This window comes from Schistocerca cancellata, chromosome 3 (assembly GCF_023864275.1).
Source record: "Schistocerca cancellata isolate TAMUIC-IGC-003103 chromosome 3, iqSchCanc2.1, whole genome shotgun sequence".
In the NCBI taxonomy this organism is placed as follows: domain Eukaryota; kingdom Metazoa; phylum Arthropoda; class Insecta; order Orthoptera; family Acrididae; genus Schistocerca; species Schistocerca cancellata.
In genome coordinates, this window is record NC_064628.1 from 167,077,974 (window position 1) to 167,104,441 (window position 26,468).

The 26,468-nt window shown below is 43.3% G+C and overlaps 1 protein-coding gene across 2 annotated transcripts in view; it reads left to right on the forward strand.

Annotated features, from left to right (window-relative positions):
- Positions 1-26,468, forward strand: part of LOC126174791 (proton-coupled amino acid transporter-like protein pathetic) — an 85,138-nt gene that overhangs the window by 38,221 nt on the left and 20,449 nt on the right. For both annotated transcript variants that reach the window (XM_049921162.1, XM_049921161.1), the window contains exons 2-7: positions 4,314-4,378; positions 4,537-4,626; positions 6,673-6,823; positions 15,369-15,493; positions 18,421-18,505; positions 23,177-23,458. In XM_049921162.1, the coding sequence (XP_049777119.1) occupies positions 4,314-4,378; positions 4,537-4,626; positions 6,673-6,823; positions 15,369-15,493; positions 18,421-18,505; positions 23,177-23,458 (798 nt within the window). The remainder of the gene's footprint in view (positions 1-4,313; positions 4,379-4,536; positions 4,627-6,672; positions 6,824-15,368; positions 15,494-18,420; positions 18,506-23,176; positions 23,459-26,468) is intronic.

Genomic DNA, 26,468 nt, shown 5'->3' on the forward strand with positions numbered 1-26,468 from the left:
AGAAACTGGTGCCGACATGTACCGTATGTCGATCACGTGTCGGCTGTTATGAAGCGAGCACAGCATTGAGCGTCGGACAAGTTCAGTGGCATCCGGCTGTTGGAACAGGTTTTCGCAGTGACGCAATGCGGAAGAGCTGATGACTTCTTGTAGCTGTACGCGGTTCCAAGTGCTCTGATGAGATTCCTCTACAATTGTGGTTGCACACTGATCTCTTTTCAGCACAGCGTCTTGATGTGCATTTAAGCAGTGTGCGCAACGAAGCCGTAAGCTTGTGTGACAGTTACGTCTCTTCGCGAAGCAAATAAACAGACATATGGATCCTTGAGTGGAAATACATAAAATGTCTTCGACGAAAATGGAAAACGTTAATTTGTTCTGTTAATAGTAGGATAGGCCTTTCCGTCCTTGCTTTCCCTCAATTGTAGGTGATCTACTACCAGTTGCTTAATCGCTGGCGACAGAGTAAATACGTCACAACTATATAGTTATTTATTTATGCCATCGAGGTGCCTCCCATTGCGACAGTTTGGGCCAGATCTAATAGTCCTGAACCCATATAAGCGCGATGTTGGAAATTCCAGTACGGAAAAACTGAACATCAATGTTCCGTCAATACCGAGGTTATTACAGACGGAGCGTGAGCTTAGGAACGTAGAGATTTGGAATGGGAACGGTTGTGGGGTTGTTGGCGTATCAATATTTGAAGTAGTTTCAAGAAACAACAGAACAGAATGCGTCATGAGATGAGCTGTTACTTTAAATACTTATTGTGCAGAAGTAAATACGCCGGAAGACGACGCAAACATGTACAGAGGGGAAGTTGATCATGTTATCGAAACTTGACAATCTTTAACAGGAGAGAGAAGATACAAATGATAAGAAAAAAAACACAGAGAAAAAAATAATTTCTTCATATTCCTAAGAAGCTGTCTGTTATGATGGAAGATGCGAACAATCATACCAAACCAAGGTGGAGTGCAATGCGATAATACTCTCATTGCATCAGCAAAATCATGGTACATTGATTGTCTAATAATTGAATCAACACTGACAGTAGACAATTTTTTATTCATACCACAATATTAGAGAATGTTGCCTCCACTGCGCGAATTTCATAATTAGCAGTCATTTCCTTAGAAGCTCTACACAAACCAAATGAGAAGGTGATGTCACTTGCGTATTCGGCCACTGTCTGATTTCGTTATTTACTATTCTCGCCACCTCATTGAAAGCCAGTGCCTTATTTGTTTTCCAAAAGACATCGTTCATAGATAGGCAGCAAACACACGTTACCTAGATTTCAAACCGCGGTCGCACGTGGTGGTCTGTTTTTCTGGTTTTCACAAGACCACCCCCAGGTAATTATCATGATATTCGTGTACAAAGTTCTCACAGGAGATAGCTTCCTTCATCGTAATCAAAAAATGTGTACCTTTGGTCTTATAAACGTCGGTACACAATGGTATTATAGGCTGGAAGCACTCATTTCGTGTCACGTTAAACGTGTCAGAAGATACAAATGGTTTGATTTGTCTACGTAAGCTGCATGTAATTTTCATTTCTTGATTCGATATGAACCACGAGACTGTTAAACAATGTATACCTAGTCACGCTAAATAACAACGTGTATGATAGAGAACTCATTCTTGCACCTTCAGCCAGAAGAAAGTGAATTTCTGGGAGTGATCAGCAGAACGTGAAACAGAAAGACCAGAAAGGGGTACGAAGCGAGGTTGCAAACGTATTGTCACAAAATGTTCATGATTTAGTGGAACGAAACTACATTCATTTAACATATTCTTGTTATTAAAAAAGGTTTCTTGTGGTTGCATTAAAACAAGGGAGCTAAGTCTCCGAAAAATAACTCATCGCGTGTGTGGTCTGGTTAAAATTTTGTCATGAATTTCCTTCCTGTAACTCTTAAACGTCGTCTCCGTCGAGAATATCCGGAAATAGTTAAGAAGCTGGCTATATAGTTCCCTGAATTTCTGTAAGGTTATATTTACCTGTGTGTTCAAAAGAATGCTGTCAAAGAACCCAACAGAACTCGTAGCAAGCTGCCGATAAAGTCCAGAGTGTTGACCAAACAAGGCAGATAACGTACGCTTCCACCATTGTGCACCCAGCTGTGATCGCCGCGTGAAATGAAGAGGGCAATGGAGGGAGACGAACAATATTGGGACGTTGATAATGCAATTAAAGTAAGAATGCTGAGTAACGTACAGAGTTTGTCACCAGATTTGTAGGTAATACACATTCCACTGATAGCAAAGTAAGTATCCTACTTCTACAAACTGAGCCGATTGTGACACAGTTGTAGTTACGCAACAAATAAAAAATTTACAATTGTTTTTCATTTCTGCAGATCACATGACACCTATGACAGAACTACACTTTCGCAAGACAATCGAGATAAGAAGCAGAACTAAATGGTCAAAGCCAAAACTTGCGGGACAGGGAAATGAGCTATAGCTATCTAATTCGTTCTCTAGATTAGCAGACGCATTCTGGAATTCTGGACAGGCTATCAGTGATTCCGAGATTCTCTCCCTTACCTTACTGAGGAACAAGGGGTAGTAATATGATATGTATAGGAACAATTCATAGGCAAAATACGGACATATTGGTTTCTCTACAGTTCTGAAAACTCAGACTAAATGCTTTCGTCTCAAATCACAGGAATTTCTAACAAATGGATGTAGGTACGTATTCTGTTATTTCAAGGTAAATTAAACTTCCCTTTTCAGTTTACTTTCTTTCTCCCTTCTTTATTGCACGTTGCCAGCCAGGAAACGTATAAAGCGACGGAGGTTGAACAGACTGTGTTATTCCTCGGATCATCTCCATTCAGTGTCCCACTTATTGATTAAGACAATTACGGTTACTCCAAGCACTAAGAAAATTTCGGATTAATAATTACACCGTTTGGAAAATAACTTCTATAACAGGGCACTTCCCCATTCATCTGGCAATGAAACGATACACAGTTTTTGTAAAACTTCCTGGCAGTTTTTGTAACTAACGAAGTGACAAATTGAGAGTCATTAGTCGGATGGATCCAGAAAGATGAAGAAATTTCCATCATCAGAAGTTCTCCGACAGTAAGAGACAATACTTACATACAAATCCAGATTACTACATTGTTAGTGTGTGCCAAGGGATAAAATGGAATGAGGCCAATGACATTGCTGATAATGATTCTTACTCTTGATGACATTGTAAAGCTCGGATGGCGTCTTGGCGCTCATATAGGGGAGTAAACTGTCTGTATGAACAGGGTGCTATTCCTTACCACTCTTTTGTTCGGGAGTTCGTCAATAATAATGTACGACAACACATCACAGGTCAGGCACTCATTGTGCTATTGCTCAAGAGAGACTATTGTTCAGGAGAGAAGAAGGATACCCACCTCACAATGTCAAATATTAAGAACACCCATATAAGTCGGTCCAAAAGAAATATGTACTCGGATATGACGCTGTCCTATCTTAGTGGGGAGGTGTGAACTCCTTTCTGAGACGGAGCAAGGTGCTGATATGCCCTTCTACCGTGGGAAATATGCTGTTTACTGTAAGCCAGAAAAATATCTCCAAACTTAAGACCTTACTTTTTTTTACTTGTTCTTTGTGTTGCAGGATTCGTACATGATGGACATTCAGTCATCCTCTATTTGGACATTTATGTACATGGCGCGCTTATATACTTTGTGATTCAGGATCTTAACTGGAAATATCTTAAATGTCTAATCTCCGTTTCCATGTTGGGGAAATACGGTAAACCACAGAACGCGTCCAATTATTGCTAGTCTGGCCAGAGAACCACGCAGATTGGAGTGGTACCTAATTTAGTTCCATACGTCAGAAGCAAACGGCCTATGTGCTGTGCTCCATTATCTAATAAAGATAGTCAAGCTGTACCCAAAAGTTAACGATCTAGTTATTATGACGTACGAATAAATCGAGATAATTCGGTGATGTCGAGAGATGGTGACCCAAAAACCCCACACTCTACACGATTATCAGTGTGGAATGTCGTGCTACATCGCGGAAAAATTGCGATCAAACAGGTACCGTTTTGGCATTTTCAGGTGTACTTGGACCAGAAGACCGCGTTACAGATGGTGTGAATGATATGTAACCTTCCATTATGAATTTTGTTCGATTTACTGCAATCTTGTCTTGGAGTGCTGCAGTACTGCGCGACGCACAGATTTTAATGATTAGTGAAATAAACCTTTCGGCTCATACATTTCTTCTACTTTCACAGTCATCCTTTAGAATTACTAACCAAATTATGTTTTATTTTTGCAGATGACAGTGGAAAGGAAAGTACCCCTGGGTGATTCTATTATCACAATCAGCACCGTTTCTTCTACGTAAGCTACAATCCTTTTCGTTTCTACTGCAGTCTAATAATTTAAATCAAATTAAGCATAGCTATTCTAGGAAATGAAATATATGTATTCACTGAATGTAGTTACTTGCGATTTCACGCACTGAACCAAATTACTTAAGTAGCATTCCTATTTTTCAGAGCCAAACTCGCAGAAGACAGGAAGAAGGAAAAGAGCATCGGCGACGAGTACGATCCTTTCGCCGAAAGAAATCTCGACAATGCCTACTCGTAAGTAGACAATCTTTCCACCTGTTTGTAAGATTGTAGGCCGTTCGCGGATATACAATACAAACTCACTTTTTGAACAAAAGAAATGCCAAGTCTACATCTTACCTATGATAAATGGATAGAAACTTAAAAGGAACTGGAAACTCAGTTATGAAAACAGAACTCATTTCACCAAACCGCTTTCAGATTTGCTGCTAATGTTCACTCCCTTACACTGTTAGTTTTATAAGGGGCTATCAAAGAGTTCCTGTTTGAGGGTGGTTCTGCAGCGTACATGCAACGCAGCGCGACTCCGCTGCGCGTATACAAGTACCGACGTGTAGGCAACGGATTAATATGGCATTCGTGTCTTTCCGATGTGCATGTTATAAATGCGGGAACGTGAACTATGGCGAAGTTATTACCAACGAGCTGATATTCTTTTCTTGGCTCCCGAAAGATACACTGGTAGACATCCATCGGAGAATGAAGAATGCGTGTGGGGCAGCAAATCCGTCAGAATCCGCCGTTGCAGAATGGTGTGCCACGGGGTGCTGCTGCTTCTTGATGGCGTACGCTCCCGTATCGCAAATGTCGTTATACAGAAGTTATGCCAACTGGGAGACATTCTTGGCAAGCACTCTATAGTCCTGATCTCTCCCCATGCGACTATCACGCCATCTGTCCCTTGAAGGGCTGTCGGACGAGGATGTGCATCAGACCTCTCAAAGCAGCAGCACACGGTTTTTTACCAAACGGGTATTGGTGCGTCGGTGGCATTATTGCCTCAATGCTTACGGCGATTTTGCCTGATTGGCCTACCGATTCTGGACTATACGGCCTTCGAACGGTAAAATTTTGATGACACCCTTTATAGCAGACATTTCAGACCGTTGTTGTACGTTTAACAGTTTTCACAAATGTAAAAAAGAAAAAAAGGGGAAGAAAAACTTTGTAAGTGCCTGAAGATCGGTTGCAAAGGTTTAGCGACATGAATTCGCTAATAATAATTTTGTATTGCTCAAGATTTTGGTGGTAATCTTTCAGTTGGACTCCGGCGCCAAACGGCAGCAGATGTTAGCAGGCGGTCACCCTTCCTAGTCGATTAATGACTGGTTTCTGTCACCATAAAATGACCAAACATAGACCTTAAATACCCGTTAATGTCCTCCCGTTTTAAGATTGATTCAAAGCTCTTGGGGCCGCCATTCGAGTGGAAGTATTTAACGGTCGCGACGTTTCAGATAACCATACTCGTCGTATCATGGCGAAGTCACCAGAAGATGATAGTACGACACTGCCACACGGCAGGAGACACGAGAGCTTTTCGTCAGCTGTACACGCCGGGAAGACATACTAACAAAACTTTTAGTTGCTGATACCGAGCAAGGTGGTGCACTGGTTAGCACAAGGGATTCGATTCTGGTGTACGATGGTCGGCGTCCGACCATCCTGATCTAGAGTTTCAGCCATTACCGTAAATCTCTTCGGAAAAATGCTGGGATGGTCATTTTCCTTCCCCATCCTTGAAACAATTAGAGTTTATGCTCCGTCTATAAAGACCTTTATGTGGACGTGACGTTAAACTCTCGTTCTCCTCCTTTTTATGTTACGCTATCGCATTACTTCTCCACCGCATGACATCCTTGCTTTCCTTAAAACATATCATCCCCCAACCTTTCAATGTGTACCTAAAGTACCTGATCACATACCTCCCAACTAAATTGCTGAAATAGTACTGTAGATGCAAAAGGATGTTATATATGGAGACTTGGTGAATAAACTCCCAGGGCTTCTTTTGCAGGGTTTTATTTTGTTCCCCCAGACGTCTGAATGGTCATTCCGATTATATTTAACTACCTCAGCAATGTTTGCCGCAAAAGCTTCTCTTACAGCACGGAAAAAGCGCGCTGCAGAAGTCAAATAGTAATGAAAGGTCAAAGCTGTGAATATTTACCAGAGCCGTCATAAAACCGGTACTGAGGGATTCTCCGAAGCAGTTCTCGCGCGGGGCACATGACGAAACGCGAGGTGGCCAGCTGACGTCATCGTCTTCCTGTGTTGCAGCGACGTGGGCGCGCTGGCGCACCTGCTCAAGAGCAGCCTGGGCAGCGGAATCCTGGCCATGCCGAACGCCTTCCGGAATGCGGGGCTCGCCTTCGGGATGGTCGCGACCCTCTTCGTCGGGCTCATCTGCACACACACCGTCCAGATACTGGTAAGACTTTCAGATACGACGTCACAGGAGGCGTCCATGCGTCGTCTGGTAGGTACTGGATGTCGGTGCCACCAAATGTGGAGTTATTACGCTTTTCTAATGGGTCTAGCCTCTGAAACACTTGTTTTGGCAAATTTTTAAGCTACGTTACTTCTCGTTAATGCAGGAATGCCTCCCTAAAGAAGACCACTGCAGCTGGTTCCTGAGCCTGAGCTCATTGTCGAGTACACGCGGCGTTTTGCATATTGGCTATTTGTTCATCAGGAGCAGGCTTCACCCATCCAGTGATTTTCCTGAATTATTCAGGCGAAGGCTGTGCAGCTCCTTAAATTAGGACACAGCCGGTTCAAACCTCAGCCTTCTTCACTGTGGGCCGCTCGGTTCTAAAGTTCCTTTCGAAGGGATGTTCAGTTATTATTCATCCCTCCATCCAAGTGCTGTTAAGCAACCTAAAATTTATGAATTAAGGGAACAACTGCAAACTTTGAGCTCTACTTGTTTAAACTGCTTGTTGGAATAGTAGTGAGGCAAATGGCCATAGTAACGTAAAATTATACCTTACGTGCATGGTCATCTGTTTCAAGCCGAAGAAGCGTAGTTTAAATCTCCTTCAAACGAAAATCACTACCCAAATTTGTACGACCATTACGTAATTGGCACCGGTAGCTTTGCTGCTCTTCTCTGCTTTCAGCCTTAGTATGCTCCTCCATTTCAGTGTCTGGCAAACAGCTCGAATCCATCAAATTCTTGCACCCTCACTTCACACGCTAGTCTTTTCGCCACGCTGTCTTTCATTTTCTACGTATGACTTTTCTGCAACTATACCAAACTAACTTACCATTCCCGTGTGGTTGCCCTGAATTCTAGACAAGATTTTTCTCAGCCATTTTAGTTGGCAGTCCACGCATTTTACTTTTATTCCTATTTCTTTTCTGCCGTACAATGCGAAGTGGCCTGATTGTTAAGAGGAAGTATTTGAGAAGAGTGGAATTCAGATCTACGTCTGGCATTTTGGTTGGTTTTCATGGTTTTTTCTGAGCAAGGCTAATCCTGGAATTATCCTAAGCCACAGCCGATTTCCTTCTGCACCGAAGTCCACCTGACCTCCACACTCTGGGATGTTAAACTCGAACTTTTCTTTCTCTTATTACCTACTTTATTGGTACAGATTTTGTTGAGATGTTTAAGATAGCTCAGTCGCGAATAGCTTTCTTTTGGAGTCTCAGTCGTATATTAGCTTTTAACACATCGCATAAATAAAACAGTGCTGTCTGTCATAAAGTCATATTGTGATTTTGGCTTAAACATTACAGTGCATTCTTAAGGACTTACAACAAGACAAACAACTCATCCAATAAGGAAACATCTGCAACATATTATCATTCTGAATTAAGGTGTGGCCGGCCAGGGTGGCCGAGCGGTTCCGGCACTAAAGTCTGGAACCGCGCGACCGCTGCGGTCGCAGGTTCGAATCCTGCCTCGGGCATGGATGTGTGTGATGTCCTTAGGTTAGTTAGGTTTAAGTAGTTCTGAGTGCTAGGGGACTGATGACCTTAGAAGTTGTCACATAATGCTCAGAACCAGCGAATTAAGGTGTGACTAGTCATTTTTCCAGTAAATGATTGTTGCCTTCCAAGTTCCGTTAAATACAAGAGGACCAACAAAGGTCGATCACCTGCTTGAAGTTGTTGATCTGGTGTTGCATAGTTTTATTATCATTTATGAAGTCATAGCGCTCTTATTTAGTTTTACAAACTTCCACAACCGTAATAGTGGTTTTAACGGAATTAAGAGGGCATTCTTTCCATTAGACCTGTGTTAATACTGTCAGCCAAATGCAGAACACGTCCTTACACTGAGCGCAACAAGGATTCCTGCTAAGCAGCGAGATACCATCTGTACAACCTTGTGCTCATAGCCGGGTGATATTTCCTTAAAATTAGAGCTAGCTGCAGAAATTTGGACTACAACGAATAAAAGGCTGCACACGTAATTTTCTTCAAAACTCTACTTAACTAGAGCATAAAAGAACACTTAACAGGCTGCATTTATCATCCAAAACATTAAACTGTATGCATTCCCAAGGAAATAGTCCTTTAATAAATATTTCACACAATACATCCACATCATTTTAGTACACAACGAAATCAAAATTAACAGAGACAAGCCCAAGAAACATTCAAAGGGGTGAAAATGACTATTCAAACTCTATGAGAAATAATGCTGCTAGTGAAACATTGGAAGAAACCTTCGTAATTATGAATCTTTTTTTTTTTAAATTCGACATTAATTAACAGTTATTGTGCTAGTATCATTACTCTGAAAATGACGAAGTTTGTTATTGAACGTCCTATAATTGACATGTTGCAGAATGATGATAAGAATAGGAAAAAAAATCTGTCCTGTCATAAATAACCGACGAAACAGGCAAATTTAGAATTGGTAGATATTGCAATTGCAATCCCTGGCGTAATGAATGTCGTACACGCCGCAGTACATCTGGTGTAATGCCACCGCAGGCTGCCACAATACGTTGTTTCATATCCTCTGGGGTTGTAGGCACATCACGGTACACATTCTCCTTTAACGTACCCCACAGAAGGAAGTCCAGAGGTGTAAGATCAGAAGAACGGGCTGGCCAATTTATGCGTCCTCCACGTCCTATGAAACGCCCGTCGAACATCCTGTCAAGGGGCAGCCTAGTGTTAATTGCGGAATGTGCAGGTGGGGGATGGCACACTCTAATATCAGAGGATCACGGCATGCCTCCTAGGCTGCTACATCCGGCATTCAGTTCCCCTTAATGCCCACGTGCTCTGCCTTCCAGCGAAAGAACAACTCCTTCCCCTACCTTTGTAGATGGAGGAGGGCTTCCTGGATATTATGGATTTATCTGCTGTGCACAAGCGTTGGAGAGAAGATGGGCACTTAGCGAATCGGAAAAGACGAGGAATTTAGCACTTCCGTTCCGATGCCCGCACGATTGCGTATAATTTCGTGGCGAAAATAGTGAAGTCTTGAGGTACTCGGATCTTGACGACACGATACGGGAAAATAACAGAGCAATCCATATTTACATCGAACTGTAAACACAGCCACATAGGTGTGGTGCTCAGTTAAAACGCCTGCAAACAGATGAATAAATGCAACCTCTCCCGTACTGCGCTAAATCTAAAGTCTCTCCGTGCCTCTGCAGTATCCAGGGCCACCCACTGTTAAAACCCTGGATTTGGTCTTGTACTCGCCCCACGCAAAGTGAGAGGAGATTAGACGAATACTGCAACAGTTCTTAGGAGTAAAGGTGTAAACTCATGAGCAGTTGAATCAGAGATGGCAGCTGTGATAAAGAAAGAGGGATCCTTTCGATACGACATGAGGAATAGTTTGGTGAGCCACGTGACAGACAATATACTCGCTGTCATTGTGACAGCTGACCAAAAAATGGACAATATGCATGGTATATTTCCATTTAATCGATGTCACATTGTTGATTCCCGATGCATGGAATAGTTCATCTCCAAAACAGTGCAGGCACTGGTTTCCTCACCCACACTGTCAAGTGTGTAGAGCGATTACATCGATTCGTGGAACACCGCCGGAACAAGAGTCAAATCCTGAGTACAGCAACGCTATGACGACAGAGATGGCAGTCAATATTCGAGGATAGTAAGAACCAATAAGAAGGCTACAGTGCGGCAGAACAGTCAATAGGCCACTGCTGCACATCTGCATCAGATGATCTGTCATACAAACACGTCTTAGCTACTTCTATAACGCTACAAGATCCACTGCCCCACACCTGAACCTATACTCACTACACTTCAGTCGGCACAGATTTTAGCATGGGCGCAACAGCATCAGTACATGCCCGAAACATGGAAAAAAGAACCGTCGATAGAGACGCGTCGCAATATTGGTTGGTGCACACCAATGGCAGGGTACGAACACCTTAAAACCGTCGTAATGCGATATGTCCCGCCGATTAAAGTGGCATCTACTTTCATTTGGAGGATGTTTACATCGGACAGAAATGGGATGAAGCCCACAAGCACCTTATACCTTCGGTAAGATAACACACTTCGTTTTTAGAATGAAATTTTCACTCTACAGCGGAGTGTGCGCTGATATGAAACTTCCTGGCAGATTAAAACTGTGTGCCGGACCGAGACTCCAACTCGGGACCTTTGCTTTTCGCGGGCAAATGCTCTACCGACTGAGCTACCCAAGCACGACTCACGCCCCGTCCTCACAGCTTTAATTCCGCCAGTACCTCGTCTCCTACCTTCCAAACTTCACAGAAGCTCTCCTGCTAGAGCGGTAGAACACTTGCCCGCGAAAGGCAAAGGTCCTGAGTTCGAGTCTCGGTCCGGCACACAGTTTTAATCTGCCAGGAAGTTTCACACTTCGTTTTGTTTCCCAGTTTTGTCTGAACGGTTTGGGGAATATGATATTTGTGTGGCCCCCAGGTCCCCTTACACCATTACTCACACGCAATACGGCTGAGCCGCCATGTGGGGATACATACACACTTTGTACGCGATTCAGACATCCGAGTTATGGGCAAGAGCCATGACATCATGGCTCATCACCAGTCCGTTTAGTGTGTAATGGGGTTCGTGGCATGACGCGTCTCTACCAATGTCATGCGAAAAGGTTGTGCTACACACTACTAGGAAAGAATTCAGTTTGTTTCGGTACCGATACCATTGTGTACCCTCTTATCAATGTAAAAAGCTGATTCGTTAGAATTCATGTTAAAACTGTTGCTATTATGGTCATCGACAGCAGCACACTCTCTAATACTATAGTCAGCGTCGGGCGCAGTGATCAAAGACGATATCGAAGTAGAACCACCGTTGCGGAATATCTAGATCCAGGTGGAATGTGACAAGCTCAACAGTGACGTTTATATTTGAAGCAGAATCACACTCTACATAAAAATGAAGACAGCTCGGCAACAAAGTTAAGGATATATTTATTGGTTAAGGCACCGCTGGACACGACGTGTTCTTTTCGCTACACTGCAAACATTCAAGAACAGACGATGAAAATTTTGTGGTAGTGTTAGTGCCCGTCAGATATTAGTGGCTACTGTATGTGGTGTTTTAGTTTCGGTTAGAATATTTTTGGTGACGACGTTAGGAAGGTGAGGATGACGTCTGCAAAAGAACCCCAATCCAATCCTTTAAAGTTTCGAAATTGTCTCGTCCATTTTTAATGCAGTTTTCCGTTAATGCCACTTTCATGTAGCAGCTGTCAAAGAATCTGCGTCATGATTCAGTTGTCGTAGTCTAATGACACGTGTACAGTAGTAGGTAATCTTAAGATACTTTTAGATTAATGTGCGGAGAAAGTTCATGGAAAAAAAAGAAATGTTCCCGAAGGAAATGGACAGACGGTTTGCTATGAATTTTTTAATATGATTTGTAGGTCGTGAAGTGCCTTTTGCCAGAAGGAGGAACTGACGTTGCTGAGGATATCCTCCACATTTCCTGGAAAAGAACGTGGTTGGAGGCCCGCGGCTGAGGTGTATGACGGCGTTCTGCGCGTTGAGCACAGACAAAGGATGCACCTCGACGTCTGCTCGCGAGCCGTAGCCTTGGCATTTAGTCCTTGCCTGCGCCATCTTCGCTTAACGTTCTCTTACCTGCCATGACGCCATAAGTTACGGCTCATTAAAAAAGGATGACCAGCAGCGGTATAACGGTAGGGCAGTGTGCATAGGTCACTTGAGGTACAGTGCATTGCCAAAAGAACTGATACGTGTTTCTCTTATGAGCGTACCGTCTGTGGACGATAGTAAATAAATGCAGAAACGCTTGGATAAAATTTCCGCTTTGTGTAATGAATGGCAGCTCTCTATAAAAGAGGATACACTTAAGATAATACGGTGGTGGTTGCTGTGGTCTTCAGTCCGAAGACTGATCTGATGCAGCTCTCCACGCCTTCTAAACCGTTTCATCTCTACATTACTATTGCCGCTTACATTCATTTAATCTTGCTTACTGTAGTCAGTTCTTCTGCAGTTCTTCTGTTACCAAATTGACGATTTCTTGATCGCTAGCTTTGTGTTACTCCAGTGCTGAATAAGCATGTTCGGCATGCCAGAGACATACATAGGCCTATGATGCTTAATGAGACCTGTCGCATTATCATGGGTTGTTCAAGATCTACATCCGTAGATAAACTGCACTGTCTTGCTGGTGTGTCCCCTCCTGAAATCCACCCTTTTATGGCCGTCAGCCAGCACGTCCTTGGCAGAAATCGAGAAAAAGCTCCTTGGCAGTTACAGAAGTTCTTACAGGAAGACCACAGCGAACAAAGATCTCACAGTGGCGGGGGAAATGACACCATTTGGTGAACTGGATGGTCATTCAGAGAAGTTCAGCAACATGGTAGGCCCTCAACAAACCACTATCTAGTAACACGAGATCAACCTGCATAAATGGCGTCTTCCTTGTTTTTTGCAAGTGTGGTGCTGTGCAGACTAACAACCATATATTGCAAAAAAAGTGTGTGAAATCTTATGGGACTTAACTGCTAAGGTCATCAGTCCCTAAGCCTACACACTACTTAACCTAAATTATCCTAAGGACAAATACACACACACCCATGCCCGAGGGAGGACTCGAACCTCCGCCGGGACCAGCCGTACAGTCCATGACTGAAGCGCCTTAGACCGCTCGGCTAATCCCGCGCCATATGTTGCAGTGTTCTTCATCTACAGCCGTATGCACCATGAGAGACCAGATGAAGGCGATAACGAATACACTCGACGTGGCCAGTTTGTCATCAACCAATGTATAAAATGATGCCAGCGATCGATTTCCTTTAGATGATTATGTTTTCTGTACTTCTGACACGATAATAAAATAAATGTATCGTATAATGCCTGCAAGGAAGAGAAAGAATCGCAATTACAAACATACAAGAGAACATCTTAAGCTTGACGGATCGTACTTAGGTGTACAACTGAAAAGCGAAGAGAAGTTAGTATTAGGAAAGTCGAAAGTAAGACTTAGATTATTTGGAAGGTTTCTGTAAACCAAAGTGCCTACAATATACCAGTGCGACCAATTCTCGAATGTAGTTGCAGTGTTTGGAGTCCTTACCGAGCGTTCATGGTAACAGGCATCAAAAGAGGCGCACTGGTAGAACCGTAAGAGATCGATATGACCCATTCGAAAGTAAAAAGATTTCTCCAACGAATTTAAACGGGCCTCCTTGGAAGAAAGGGCGACGTGTTCTAGTGAGACCCGTTGGATAAATTTTGAACACAATTGCCTGGGAAGTATGTTTGTAGATGTACATGTAGGTAAAAGATTCTAAGCTTGTCTGCAAAAGACTTTACCATTTTCACGTAAATACATCTAATTTTCGACGTAGACCTCAGTTGTCCTTTCTCCAGTAATAAGCTTCTATCTTTCGCATACGATTCTAGAAGATCCGCCATACTGGTTGGTCGGTGGAAGTCAAAAAGGGCGAAATCTGTTGAATGAGGTGTATTTGCCAAAAATTCGTTCTTAAAATCCGTCACTTTCCCTTGTGAAAGCACCTTTAATTGTATAGGTTTATATTTTTCCTCTAGCTATCCAGGCCTCTTCTTGCGCATTATTTAGTACTGTTGTTCCAGAAGACTTGCATAATATGCTCCAGTTATTGTTGTAACGTTCGCAAGGTGATAATTAAGGGCATTCCCTTCGGTGGGAAACAGCGGAAGTCGCGATACGCCTCTTACGCTGGGTTGGTTCAAATGGCTCTGAGCACTATGGGACTTACCTGCTGTGGTCATCAATTCCCTAGAACTTAGAACTACTTAAACCTAACTAACCTAAGGGCATCACACACATCCATGCCCGAGGCATGGTATGTTTGTGTCCCTTATAATCATTAACGATTATAGGTACGTGTTTTTAAATATTTATTTTATGTATTTATTGTGAGACAAATTAATTATTACGTTCATTTGGGCTGTATATTTGCAACTCGGGACACTTCCTATCACATGTTTCATGCATTAAATATCGGAGAAGATACCGTCATATTCGCCAAATATGATCAGTACCGTTTCATCAGTAACAGATATAAATAATGTACAATAAGATTGAGGATTGGCATAGTGTCGAACCAAATAGCACGGTGGTAATTCTTCCTCCACAGCTGGACACTGATTCCTTACTCGAACTGATTACTAGGTTAATACTATTTCAGATTCCAGAGACTCACAATAGCCGGCCGTGGTGGCCGAGCGGTTCTAGGCGCTTCAGTCCGGAATCGCGTGGCTGCTACGGTCGCAGGTTCGAATCCTGCCTCGGGCATGGATGTGTGCGATGTCCTTAGGTTGGTTAGATTTAAGTAGTTTTAAGTTCTAGCGGACAGATGACTCAGATGCTAAGTCCCATAGTGCTCAGAGCCATCTGAATCATTTAGCCGCACAATATCGCCCCCTCTACAGAATCTAGACGTCATTAACGTCTCCTATTTTTGACCTACACCATTTAACTACCACAGTGTATGGGGTCTTACGTCATCATTCTGCTTGCAGGTGAAGTGCTCGCAGGAGTTGTGCCGGAGGACCAAAGTGCCCTTCCTAGGTTTTGGGGAGACTGCCGAGGCTGCGTTCAAGACCTCCTGCTTCGAGCGGCTTCGCTCTTACTCCAAGTTCGCCAGGTGAGTTTCAATAACACATCTGGCACCTGCTAATAGGCGTTACATTTTTGGTGCAGCAAGAAAATTTCATCATAGCAGTTTTATTTACAAGGCTGCTGGTGGTAACTATAACGAAACAGGTCTTGTGTGGGATACTACACTACTATTCTGTACACTTAAATGTCTACAATACTGTTCTGTTCACTTAAATGTCGTTTATAAAACCCGTAGATATTACTGTCCTTGATATTTATTCTCATAAGATTACATAATGTTCATTTTATACTATCGCGTATTAATAAAGGAAAATAATCCATTAGTAAAAATTGCGTTGACTCTGGAATGGTGTCTCATGTCTGGCATGGAAAGATTCAGAAAGGAGTTGCTTGTCAGGTGTCTTATGCAAGAGATTTGTTTGCAGTTTCAACCCGCAAAAAATAAAAAATAAATATTATGGAAACTGACGGCCTTTCTCAATTTGCTTCGAGTGATTTCATATAATCTCTTACGTAAATTTCTATTACGCTACTACTTCGAATCTGGATATATTACCTACACATTTTCGACTTCAATGAGATCAGCAAGGACAATGCTAATTTTACTGTGCCCTCTACTTTTCTTGGGACTAAAGGAATCTTGTTGTGGTGAACTCACAGCAGGCGTGAAAATTTCACCTACCTTTCGAGGAGAGGTCAAAAACTCACAATTAATATTCGCCAGGCTGTGAGCGCATGCCCTGGGCTATTTCCAAGCCACTACGCACGGAGATATGTGATACTGTTGATGATAATCACGGATTCTGAAGTTAAATTCGTCGATTATTACACACCACCCTACATAAACACTCACAGTGGTATGTGTGGTGTAGACATACGAATGATATTTCATGTGTGTTTGGAGTAAGACAATGGAAAATGGCCTTCACTAGATGCTTGTCAACGACTCTAGTGCTCATTTCCTAATATTTAATGTAGATTGTAGGACCGACCTTCGGTTTCGTACCCAGAACCACCCATGCTTTCCTCATTTCTAATTTCTCAGGGTTTCGTTTCCAACTGAGTCCTGACTTTGCTCAAATATATTGCACAATATTATGCACTAACCCGTTAGGCAAAATAAAACAGAAACTAATAAACCATTTTACTGGCCTCCTCGTTCCTCCTCCCTCGTCGTTTGCTCACATTGACCAATAGTGTGAGCTGATCTCACACTTCCGTTTGCACTACCGTGAGTCAGGCCACAACATCACAACGTGCCATTTCTGAAGAACAGATTTCCGCTCATAGTACCAAGAAGAGACCTACGCCTTGCCGTCCTTCAGTCTTCCGTAAGTGACTCATGCGTCGTGTTTTCCCGTTGTGGTAAACATCACAAGATTTACATTCCGAGATTGACGTCATCAGTTAACCGCATGCGTCGAACGATTTCAGATCAGTCAAATGCTGTAAACAAACACATCTTGTACAATCTCTGCCTTTTTCATTATGTCAGACACCCTTCTTTTTCTTTTTAAAAATAATTGAATATATAGACAACTGTCGTTAAAACATTGAATCTAGGGCACGTACTATGTCCAGCATTGGTGTATATTCCTATGGCTCATCAGGTTATCACATCAATACACCAACGTATGTCGGGGTAAAAGTCGTGTGCACCACGAATTTGCGGATTACATAGGCACTATTTTTCTATTTAATCAATTGGTTTGTTGTCTATATGAAGCGTGAAAGAAAATCCAGCTTAGAATTTGCACATGTGTACAAAATCGCACAACAACCATCAGTTGCTTTATTGGCGCGTATGCTAGTGTATTGATATTAATCTATGCCTGGTACATCTTGACATATCGAAATAGTCAGAAAGGAGGACTTCAATAGGAAAGAAACTTCACAAGTGTAGATATCGATATCATTACAGATGGTGTTGCAGCTCGAATTGAACAAGGATGGCGGGAAGATATCGGTTACGTCCTCGTTGAAGAATAGATGCCTCTTTTTCACGAAATGAGCAAGAGATGCAACGGGAAACGGTACTCGCTCGGAGTAGCCGCATGGCTTTCTGTAATGTACTATTAGAATATGTCTCCCTATGCAATATCTCATAGACTGGAAACTTGTGCAAAAGGAACCACACTACTTCACATCTCCTGAACGGGAGAATAGTCACCTGCCTGCAGTCTGTATGCACATGCTACTTCTTCCACTTATCATTTTTCTTCACTTATTGAGCTAGACACCTAATAGTAAAAAGGTCTTGTTAGAGTGTGAAAATAATTTCAGGTTTACCCATTGAGTAAAAAACATTTTCGTTTTCCCATTCATGTTTCGCTACTTTTGTACCCTCGTCATCGGTTTATTTTAGTCTTATAACAAGTGTATTAATACATGTACATGCAGGCTTGAAAACAGTACATTTACATATTTTTGCCTTACTTCACCATTTCGTTGTACGATTTTATCTTTTTCTGACGTTTACTAAAATGTCCTAGAAAAGCACTTTTTTTATGCGATCAGACCTTAATAAGTCACAGAAAATTGATTTTCTAGTTTTTAACGTAGACTGCCATATCTCATCAACATGCATTCAGAGATTGACATGAGGATTTACCTTTCGTCTACTTGGGTTCTCAAATTTCATATAAACTTTCATACGTGTTCCAAAAAGGGAGAGCAGAACTTGTGTTCGTAAGGGTTACAATTAAGAGCTGACAATCCATCTTCAGTTCTTGTTTGACTGTTTTCCTAGTTTCATTGCCGTTACACTGATTGTTTTTTATCAGAGTATATAAATGGCACAAATATTATGAGTCAAAGTTTTAGAACATCTCGTTCACTTTTATATCTTCTTCAGGCAGAGGACGCTCAATGATAATTGTACTGAATAATAATCGTATTACGAAATTACTTTTGTAGTCCAAAGACTTACGATATTCTTGCCCTCTGTTACAGGAATTTTGTCGTGCTAGCCATCTTGTCCACCTACTATGGATCATGCTGTGTCTACGTCGTATTCATTGGGGAATCTCTTCACAAGGTAAGAAGATTTAATCTTGTATGTGGAAGCGATTCTTTGATGTTTTGATCCAGTGCATAGTCACGTATCGAAAGACAGATCCTGGTTACATTAACTGCAAGGTGTACAAATATTACAGGAAACATTTTAGCCCCGAACTGCACTTTATCAATAGCTCTAACGTCCGTGTTTATTACTCCTTTCTGAAAGTCATAGAGCCCTGGACTTGGCGTAATACGACTGAAGGTTACTACATCAGCACTTTCAGGATTCCGAGCAGATAACTAACTATAGGTAGTCTCGATGATGTGGGTAACAAAAAGGGGAAGTAAATTACTTAAACGTGATGAAACACAGAAACCCTGGATGAGGAAAAATTGTGCCTCTTCCGCTGTGTGTGTGTCTTCTCTCATCTGTGATCTGATTGGTCAGTTACCCTCTATGTATATCTCTTATAAATAAATGCTATGTTTTGCAATTAAATATTGTACTATTAACGTGCACAAACGTTGTTGCCTGGTAATACCAGGCACCTTCAGTGACTGCCTCTGTTCATTGCAATACATCCATTCCACTAGAAACGTTCCACATCTGCGTGTAGTTGATAGTCAGTCATAACCTTTTCTTGTACTGTGGAATCAGCACCGAAAACTGAAGCTATCTTTAACCCAAATTTGGTTAGTACACACATAAGCGTTTTAACATGGTTATATTAAATGTCATACATTCTTGCCCTTCGCTGATCAGTAACTGGCATAGCTAACTAGCTACACGGGGATGTAAAATTTAACGTGGGCTCGAAACCTGCACTGGCACTACTTTTCAAATTATTGGTGGTTACAGAGGCAGCATGGCTCAGTATTTCTGCAGGGGACGTCCTAGGACTTGTTGAGTCCATGCCACGCAGAGGTGCCGCAATACGCTGGGCAAAAGGAGGTCCGACATGATGTTAGGAGGTACCCCACGACCTTTGTCACCTCAGTTGAACCGTGAATTTACTTTCAAAATCTTTTCTTTAAAAAATTACTTTACTTACTGGCGATTCATCAAGAACATTAACACATTTAATCACACTAGGTGAAAGTGGAAGTAGTTGCCAGGAAGTAACTGATGGAAAATTACCATTAACAAATGTGAATTTATTCCTAAAAACTTTTTCAAAACAGATTTAAAATTACAAGCAGAAAAGCTCACTCGAAATATCATGTTACAGATTTATTTAGAGGCAAGAACAATATTAACAGTAGGACCCTTTGGGCTGAGAAGCTTGCCTGCTCCCTTTCAACACGGCCGTAGTCATGACCACTTACAACAACTTCTGAAAGAGTACTCTGGTGCAAATCTGCAACACACCACATTACTTTAAACAAAAAATTTTAACAATTCATACAAACATGTAAACTATGCACCCTGTAAGAGGAATGGAAATGGTACAACCCTCAAATTATTTGCCACAGAATGTACAATTTTTCTTTTAAGGGCTCTTACCATGGAAGGGTTGCAAGCTTATAACCTAAAAGGACTATTTAAATAAAACCCATAAAATGCAGACATACATAAAATGTACAACATGCTCTACATTACGAGGTGCATTCAAGTTCTAAGGCCTCCGATTTTTTTTCTCCAGACTGGAAAGAGATAGAAACATGTGCATTGTTTTAAAATGAGGCCGCGTTCATTGTCAATACGTCCCAGAGATGGCAGCACCGTACGGCAGATGGAATTTTACCGCCAGCGGCGAGAATGAGAACTGTTTTAAATACTTAAAATGGCGACGTTTTCCTTACTTGAACAGCGTGCAATCATTCGTTTTCTGAATTTGCGTGGTGTGAAACCAATTGAAATTCATCGACAGTTGAAGGAGACATGTGGTGATGGAGTTATTGATGTGTCGAAAGTGCGTTCGTGGGTGCGACAGCCGGCCGAAGTGGCCGTGCGGTTAAAGGCGCTGCAGTCTGGAACCGCAAGACCGCTACGGTCGCAGGTTCGAATCCTGCCTCGGGCATGGATGTTTGTGATGTTCTTAGGTTAGTTAGGTTTAACTAGTTCTAAGTTCTAGGGGACTAATGACCTCAGCAGTTGAGTCCCATAGTGCTCAGAGCCATTTGAACCATTTTTTTTTTTGGGTGCGACAGTTTAATGAAGGCAGAACAACATGTGACAACAAACTGAAACAACCTCAGGCTCGCACAAGCTGGTCTGACGACATGACCGAGAAAGTGGAGAGAATTGTTTTGGGGGATCGCTGAATGACTGTTGAACAGATCACCTCCAGAGTTGGCATTTCTGTGGGTTCTGTGCACACAATCCTGCATGACGACCTGAAAATGCGAAAAGTGTCATCCAGGTGGGTGCCACGAATGCTGACGGACGACCACATGGCTGCCCATGTGGCATGTTGCCAAGCAATTACAGCATGAATGGGACTTTCTTTTCATTGGTTGTGACAGTGGATGAGACGTGAATGCCATATTTCAATCCAGAAACAAAGCGCCAGTCAGCTCAATGGAAGCACACAGATTCACCGCCACCATAAAAATTTCGGGTAACCGCCAGTGCTGAAAAAATGATGGTGTCCATGTTCTGTGACAGCGAGGGCGTAATCCCTACCCATTGCGTTCCAAAGGGCACTACGGTAACAGGCGCATCTTACGAAAATGTTTTGAAGAACAAATTCCTTCCTGCACTGCAACAAAAACGTCCGGGAAGGGCTGGCGTGTGCTGTTTCACCAAGACAACGCACCCACACATCGAGCTAACGTTACGCAACAGTTTCTTCGTGATAACAACTTTGAAGTGATTCCTCATGCTCCCTACTCACCTGACCTGGCTCCTAGTGACTTTTGCCTTTTTCCAACAATGAAAGACACTCTCCGCGGCCGCATATTCACCAGCCTTGCTGCTATTGCCTCAGCGATTTTCCAGTGGTCAAAAAAGACTCCTAAAGAAGCCTTCGCCGCTGCCATGGAATCATGGCGTCAGCGTTGTGAAAAATGTGTACGTCTGCAGGGCGATTACGTCGAGAAGTAACGCCAGTTTCATCGATTTCGGGTGAGTAGTTAATTAGAAAAAAAATCGGAGGCCTTAGAACTTGAATGCACCTCGTACACATATACCACCTCTCAAGATGATAAGCAAGATAGAAACATATTTCAAGAATTCGGCCTTTAAGCAGTAAATTCGTTAACACCGAATCCGAAAAACATGACAGACGCAGCTATTAACCTATGGCAGATTGACAAGAGGGGGGTGGGGGGGTGTTACTAAACAACCCGAACCGCAGATTGCTCTAAACCTCCGCAATTCCACAAGGGAAAAACGGACCACCCAGTTCACAATAACCACCTTCCCTCGGGTGGGCAAGCGGAGAAAAATGGTGGGACGATCCCAAAACCAGCTGCTGGTGACCTCACCAAGAAAACAAGTACAATTTAACAAGTAAATGAAACAACATATCTCCAATCACTTAACTTCTAATAAACTGCGATTTCCCGAGAAGACCTGGCGCAGCACCCCCAACGCTCTCCCGAACCGTCCGCTGCCAGCCGCTTCAACGGACGCAGGAAGGCGCGCCGATCTCCCGTCGCACGGCGTCGCAGCTCGCCCCGGCCAGCCCGATGTCGTGGTTACGCTCCTGTTGCTCGCTTGTGAACCGCGAAGCCACTACCCCTTTCTGTACGGCGCTGCCCACTGGACTCAGGAGGGGACCTCACATGCGCCGACGCTCAAGGCTGACAAGTCATCGCGTGTTTAAGTGCGCGACCAACCAACCGACTAATCCAACCGTCAATGACCGTTGCGCGAGCAACTCGAGCAGACTGGCGGCCTAACGCGCAGACTCAGATGCAGGAACTCAGCCCCGACCGATCGACCACCAGCTGAGTTCTGTTACTGGCGGAGTGGCAAGACTTTCATTTTCTGGTCTAAAGTTTGATCCAAACGACAGACATACTCGCACTCCGACGACAGACAGACACTGACTGCCCCACACTGAGCCGGCTGACCAACTGACTAGACTCTCCTCTACTGACCGACTCGCCTCTACCGAGCTCATAGCGCCCCTTAAATGCACGTGAACAGGCAACCTTTCCGCTTTCCCACCAGAGGGAGACACCAAAGCTGCGATTACCACAGCGGCGCCCCCGCCGCCAGAAACGGAGAGCGACTGCTTCACACAACGCGCTGCGGTGCGCTCTTCAAAACACCATTTTTTTTTACCACGGCTCATCAGTGTAAGGTTTAATGTGGACTGCGAATCATACCAAGAATTTTTTTCTCACATATACAAAACATTCACAGTGACACAAAAAAAAAGTTATTGGGCCTACTGAGAATTGAACCGCAAACTTCTGCAGTGCTACACTAACTGTCTTAGTCCCTGAGACACACAAGAGTTCTGTACAGAAGTTACAAGTTTATTTATCTAGGGGTGCTGTATTAAGAACTAACAGTTCTTGTATAGCGTTGCAGATCTCATAGATAATTGAAGAAGTAACAGAACAGCCAAAATATTGGAGGAAGTGGAATGTACTTGATTTGTAAAGGAATAGTTTACACAGGCTGCAGTTTTATCTTTTGCCTACATCGTCACAGATTACTGGTGCCATTTGGTCACTGGACGAAGCATCAGTCACGTAACTATTACACACGGGACCCACTGGTGGAGAGTAAGTTTGTATGTGTGGTTGTCAGGTGTGCGGCTACTACGTGCCGTGGATGGACGACCTGGACGTGCGCGTGTACATGGTGGTGATGCTGCCGGTGTTCCTGGGCCTGGTGCTGGTGCGCCAGCTGAAGCACATGGTGCCGGTGTCCGTGGCGGCCGACGTGGCGCTGCTGGTCAGTCTGGTGATCACGCTCTACTACACGCTGTCCGGCGTGCCCAGCGCCAGCGAGCGAGACCTCATCGCGCCCGTCTCGCAGCTGCCGCTCTTCTTCAGCACCGTCATCTTCGCCATGGAGGGCATCGGCGTGGTGAGTCTCGATACCACGTAGCAGTTGACTGATACTTGGTCCGTGATAGCCTTTTAACATGTAACATGTAACTATAAGCTCACCAGATAAAATAGAACCCCCCCCCCCTCCCACCACCACAAAAAGACACACCACGAAGGAATTGTCGAGTGAGAAATAAATCGATAGCTGTGATGTACATGTACAGACAAATAACTTATTATAATTTCAGGAAGAATTGGATGATTTGTTCAACATAAAGTGTTTCACAAATTCATCAAGTCAATAACCATAGGTCCACCTCTTGCACTTATGTAAGCAGTTATTCGGCTTGGCATTTGTTGATGGAGCTGTTGGATGTCCTCCTGCATGTCGTGCCAAATTCTGCCCAATTGGCGCGTTAGATCGTCAAAGTCCCAAGCTGGTTGGACGGCCCTGCCCACAATGCTCCAAACGTTCTCAATTGGGGAGAGGTTCAGTGACCTTGCTGGCAAAGGCAGAGTTTGGCTAAGACGAGCAATAGAAACTCTAGCCATGCCATGAATGGCAACAAAACGGGGCGTAAAATATCGTTAACCTACCGTTGTGTTGTAAAGGTGCCGCAGGGACAACCAAACTGGTCTGGCTATGAAAAGAAAAGGTACCCCAGACCATCACTCATGATTGAAGGGCCATATGATGGGCGATTGTCAGGATGGTACGCTAATCCTGACCGGGGCGTATCCAGATACGTCTACGCCAGTCGTCGGGGCACAGTTCGAAACGGGACTCTTCACTGAAGACAGTTATATTCCATTCAATGAGATTCCAGGCCGAAGAAGTCTCAGAAAATGCCCAGACCTGACTGTCAGCCCCAAACGACCCAAAAACCACGATTAATGGTCTGCAGTGCAATTTCTTTTCATAGCAGGACCTCTTTGGCTGTCATCTGCGGCACACTTACACCACTGAGGTACATCGATGATACTCTACAAACCGATTTGTTGCCCTTCATGGCAAGCCATCCTGTGGTTACATTTCAGCACAGTCTCTGCTGCTCGCCTTCGTGTCAAGCCGTATAACTATTTACGTAAGGCAGAGAGGTGGATTAACGCTCAATTTGTGAAGCTCTTTCTCTGGGATAAATCATCCAGCTTCTCTGAAACTGTAATCATTTGTTTGTCTGTATGTACATCTGTATTTGTATAATTCCTTCGTGGTGCGTTGATTTTTTTGTCTTGGTGTATTAGACACCCCTTAAAAGAGCATAGTTGTGCTTTGAAGTGCTCTGCATGGTGCAGAACTAGTACCAGGAGGTCATATGCACCCAAAAGTGATTTAAGTCATGGCAGCCTGTTGTCTGGAATCGGCGCCATAGGATGGATCGTGGTGGAAAAGTGACAGGATGGCAGAAGGAGCTATCATGGCTATTATCACACTGCGGATGAATTTGCTCGGTTTTTGGTGTATCAACGAGTACTCGCGCGCCTACGAAGATTGGCGTACCACTCACAGCCATGTAACAGGGTGGACGGTTTTGAATAAAATAATTGTAGGTATTGGACTGTATCAGTATAAACTGAGCAACTAAATTTCCAACGTTTCGACAGTCTTGCTGCGGTTCTCTTCAGGGCGGTTCAATGCTGGAAACTGATGAATGTCTTTCCTTATAGAGGGCCGTCAGCAAACTGGGGTAGCACACGCAATAGCCTGTCATACTGCCAGCCCCTCCATAACAACCTCTCTTCATATTGTCCACTGACATCTCAGATATGTGATGTCGGTAGCTACCAGATAACCGAAACAGATAGTACATAAGACAAGACATTCACCAGTATCCAGCACTGATCCGCCCTGAAGAGAACCGCAGCAAGTTGGTCGAAACGTCTGCAGTTTAATTGTTTTAGTAGTATTTGATGGCACGGTCCAATATCCAAAATTACTTTATTTAAAATAATACCAGCTCTGAAAGCTTACGAGCCTGTTAAAAGTGTTTACTCTATGATCCTTAGTATCTTTTCTGCTTGAGTGTCAATTTCCTTCGGGAATGTCAACAGCAGTTTCCATGGGTCACCTTTATGTCCTTTTTCACGTGCTGTTTCAGTATTCCTTATCAACAGTATACGTCTTTACTCATCAATGGATCCCTTCTTACAGAACCATTCACTCTTCTCAATACTCTCATCTCTCCTATTTATATACTGCCGTCTTTCCATCCCTTCGTCGAGCTCTTATAGCCACAATAGAAACGGCGCCATCACAGGCTTATAAAATGTTATTTTTTTAAAGTTAAGTCTGCTGATTGGGTCACAATACTCGAAATATGTGCAGCTTTTCGTCTGTATCATGACAGCAACTGTAGCTTTTGTCATAATCGGAAAGTAAGGAACGATCGATCGCGAAATGGAAAATACAGTGAAAGTCTTATGAAGCTTTGCACAGATGCATTGGGCACTGTGTCTAGTACGCCCGTCGATCGCATCATGTCGCTCTTTTCAGTTGTGAGTTTACAGTGAGAACGTAAAGACAGCTCGAAATTAGTGTCTCCCAAAAGTATGAGGTCCTGGCGAAAGATTTCGCTTGAAGCTATACAATCCACATAACATAGCTGTCATGCGGTTCGTTCTACACGACAATTCTCGGCCGCATTCTGGAGGGGCAATGAAGATGCTCCAGCATCTCTGCTCAAATGAACCGCTGGCTATGAAGACAATATTTTGACACAGACAACGAGTTGCAGTCCAGAGTAGAAATTATCGAAAAGCACTGGCGGCTGTCTTCTATAACGAGGAATTGAAAAGCTGGTGCAACGCTACGACAGATGCCTAAGTCAGAGCGGCGACTGTGTTGAGAAATAGCTGGAAGGTGTAGCTAACCGTTGCAAATAAAACAGTTTTGATTTTCACTGTGGTTTCCATTTCGCGACCTATCGTTCCTTACTTTCCGAATAACCCTCGTATGTGAACTGACACAATAACTACAATCTCGGCCGAACCTCAGTTTCTTCATCGAAACGGTCATCTTTCTCAATATCATTTCGTTAGCACCATAG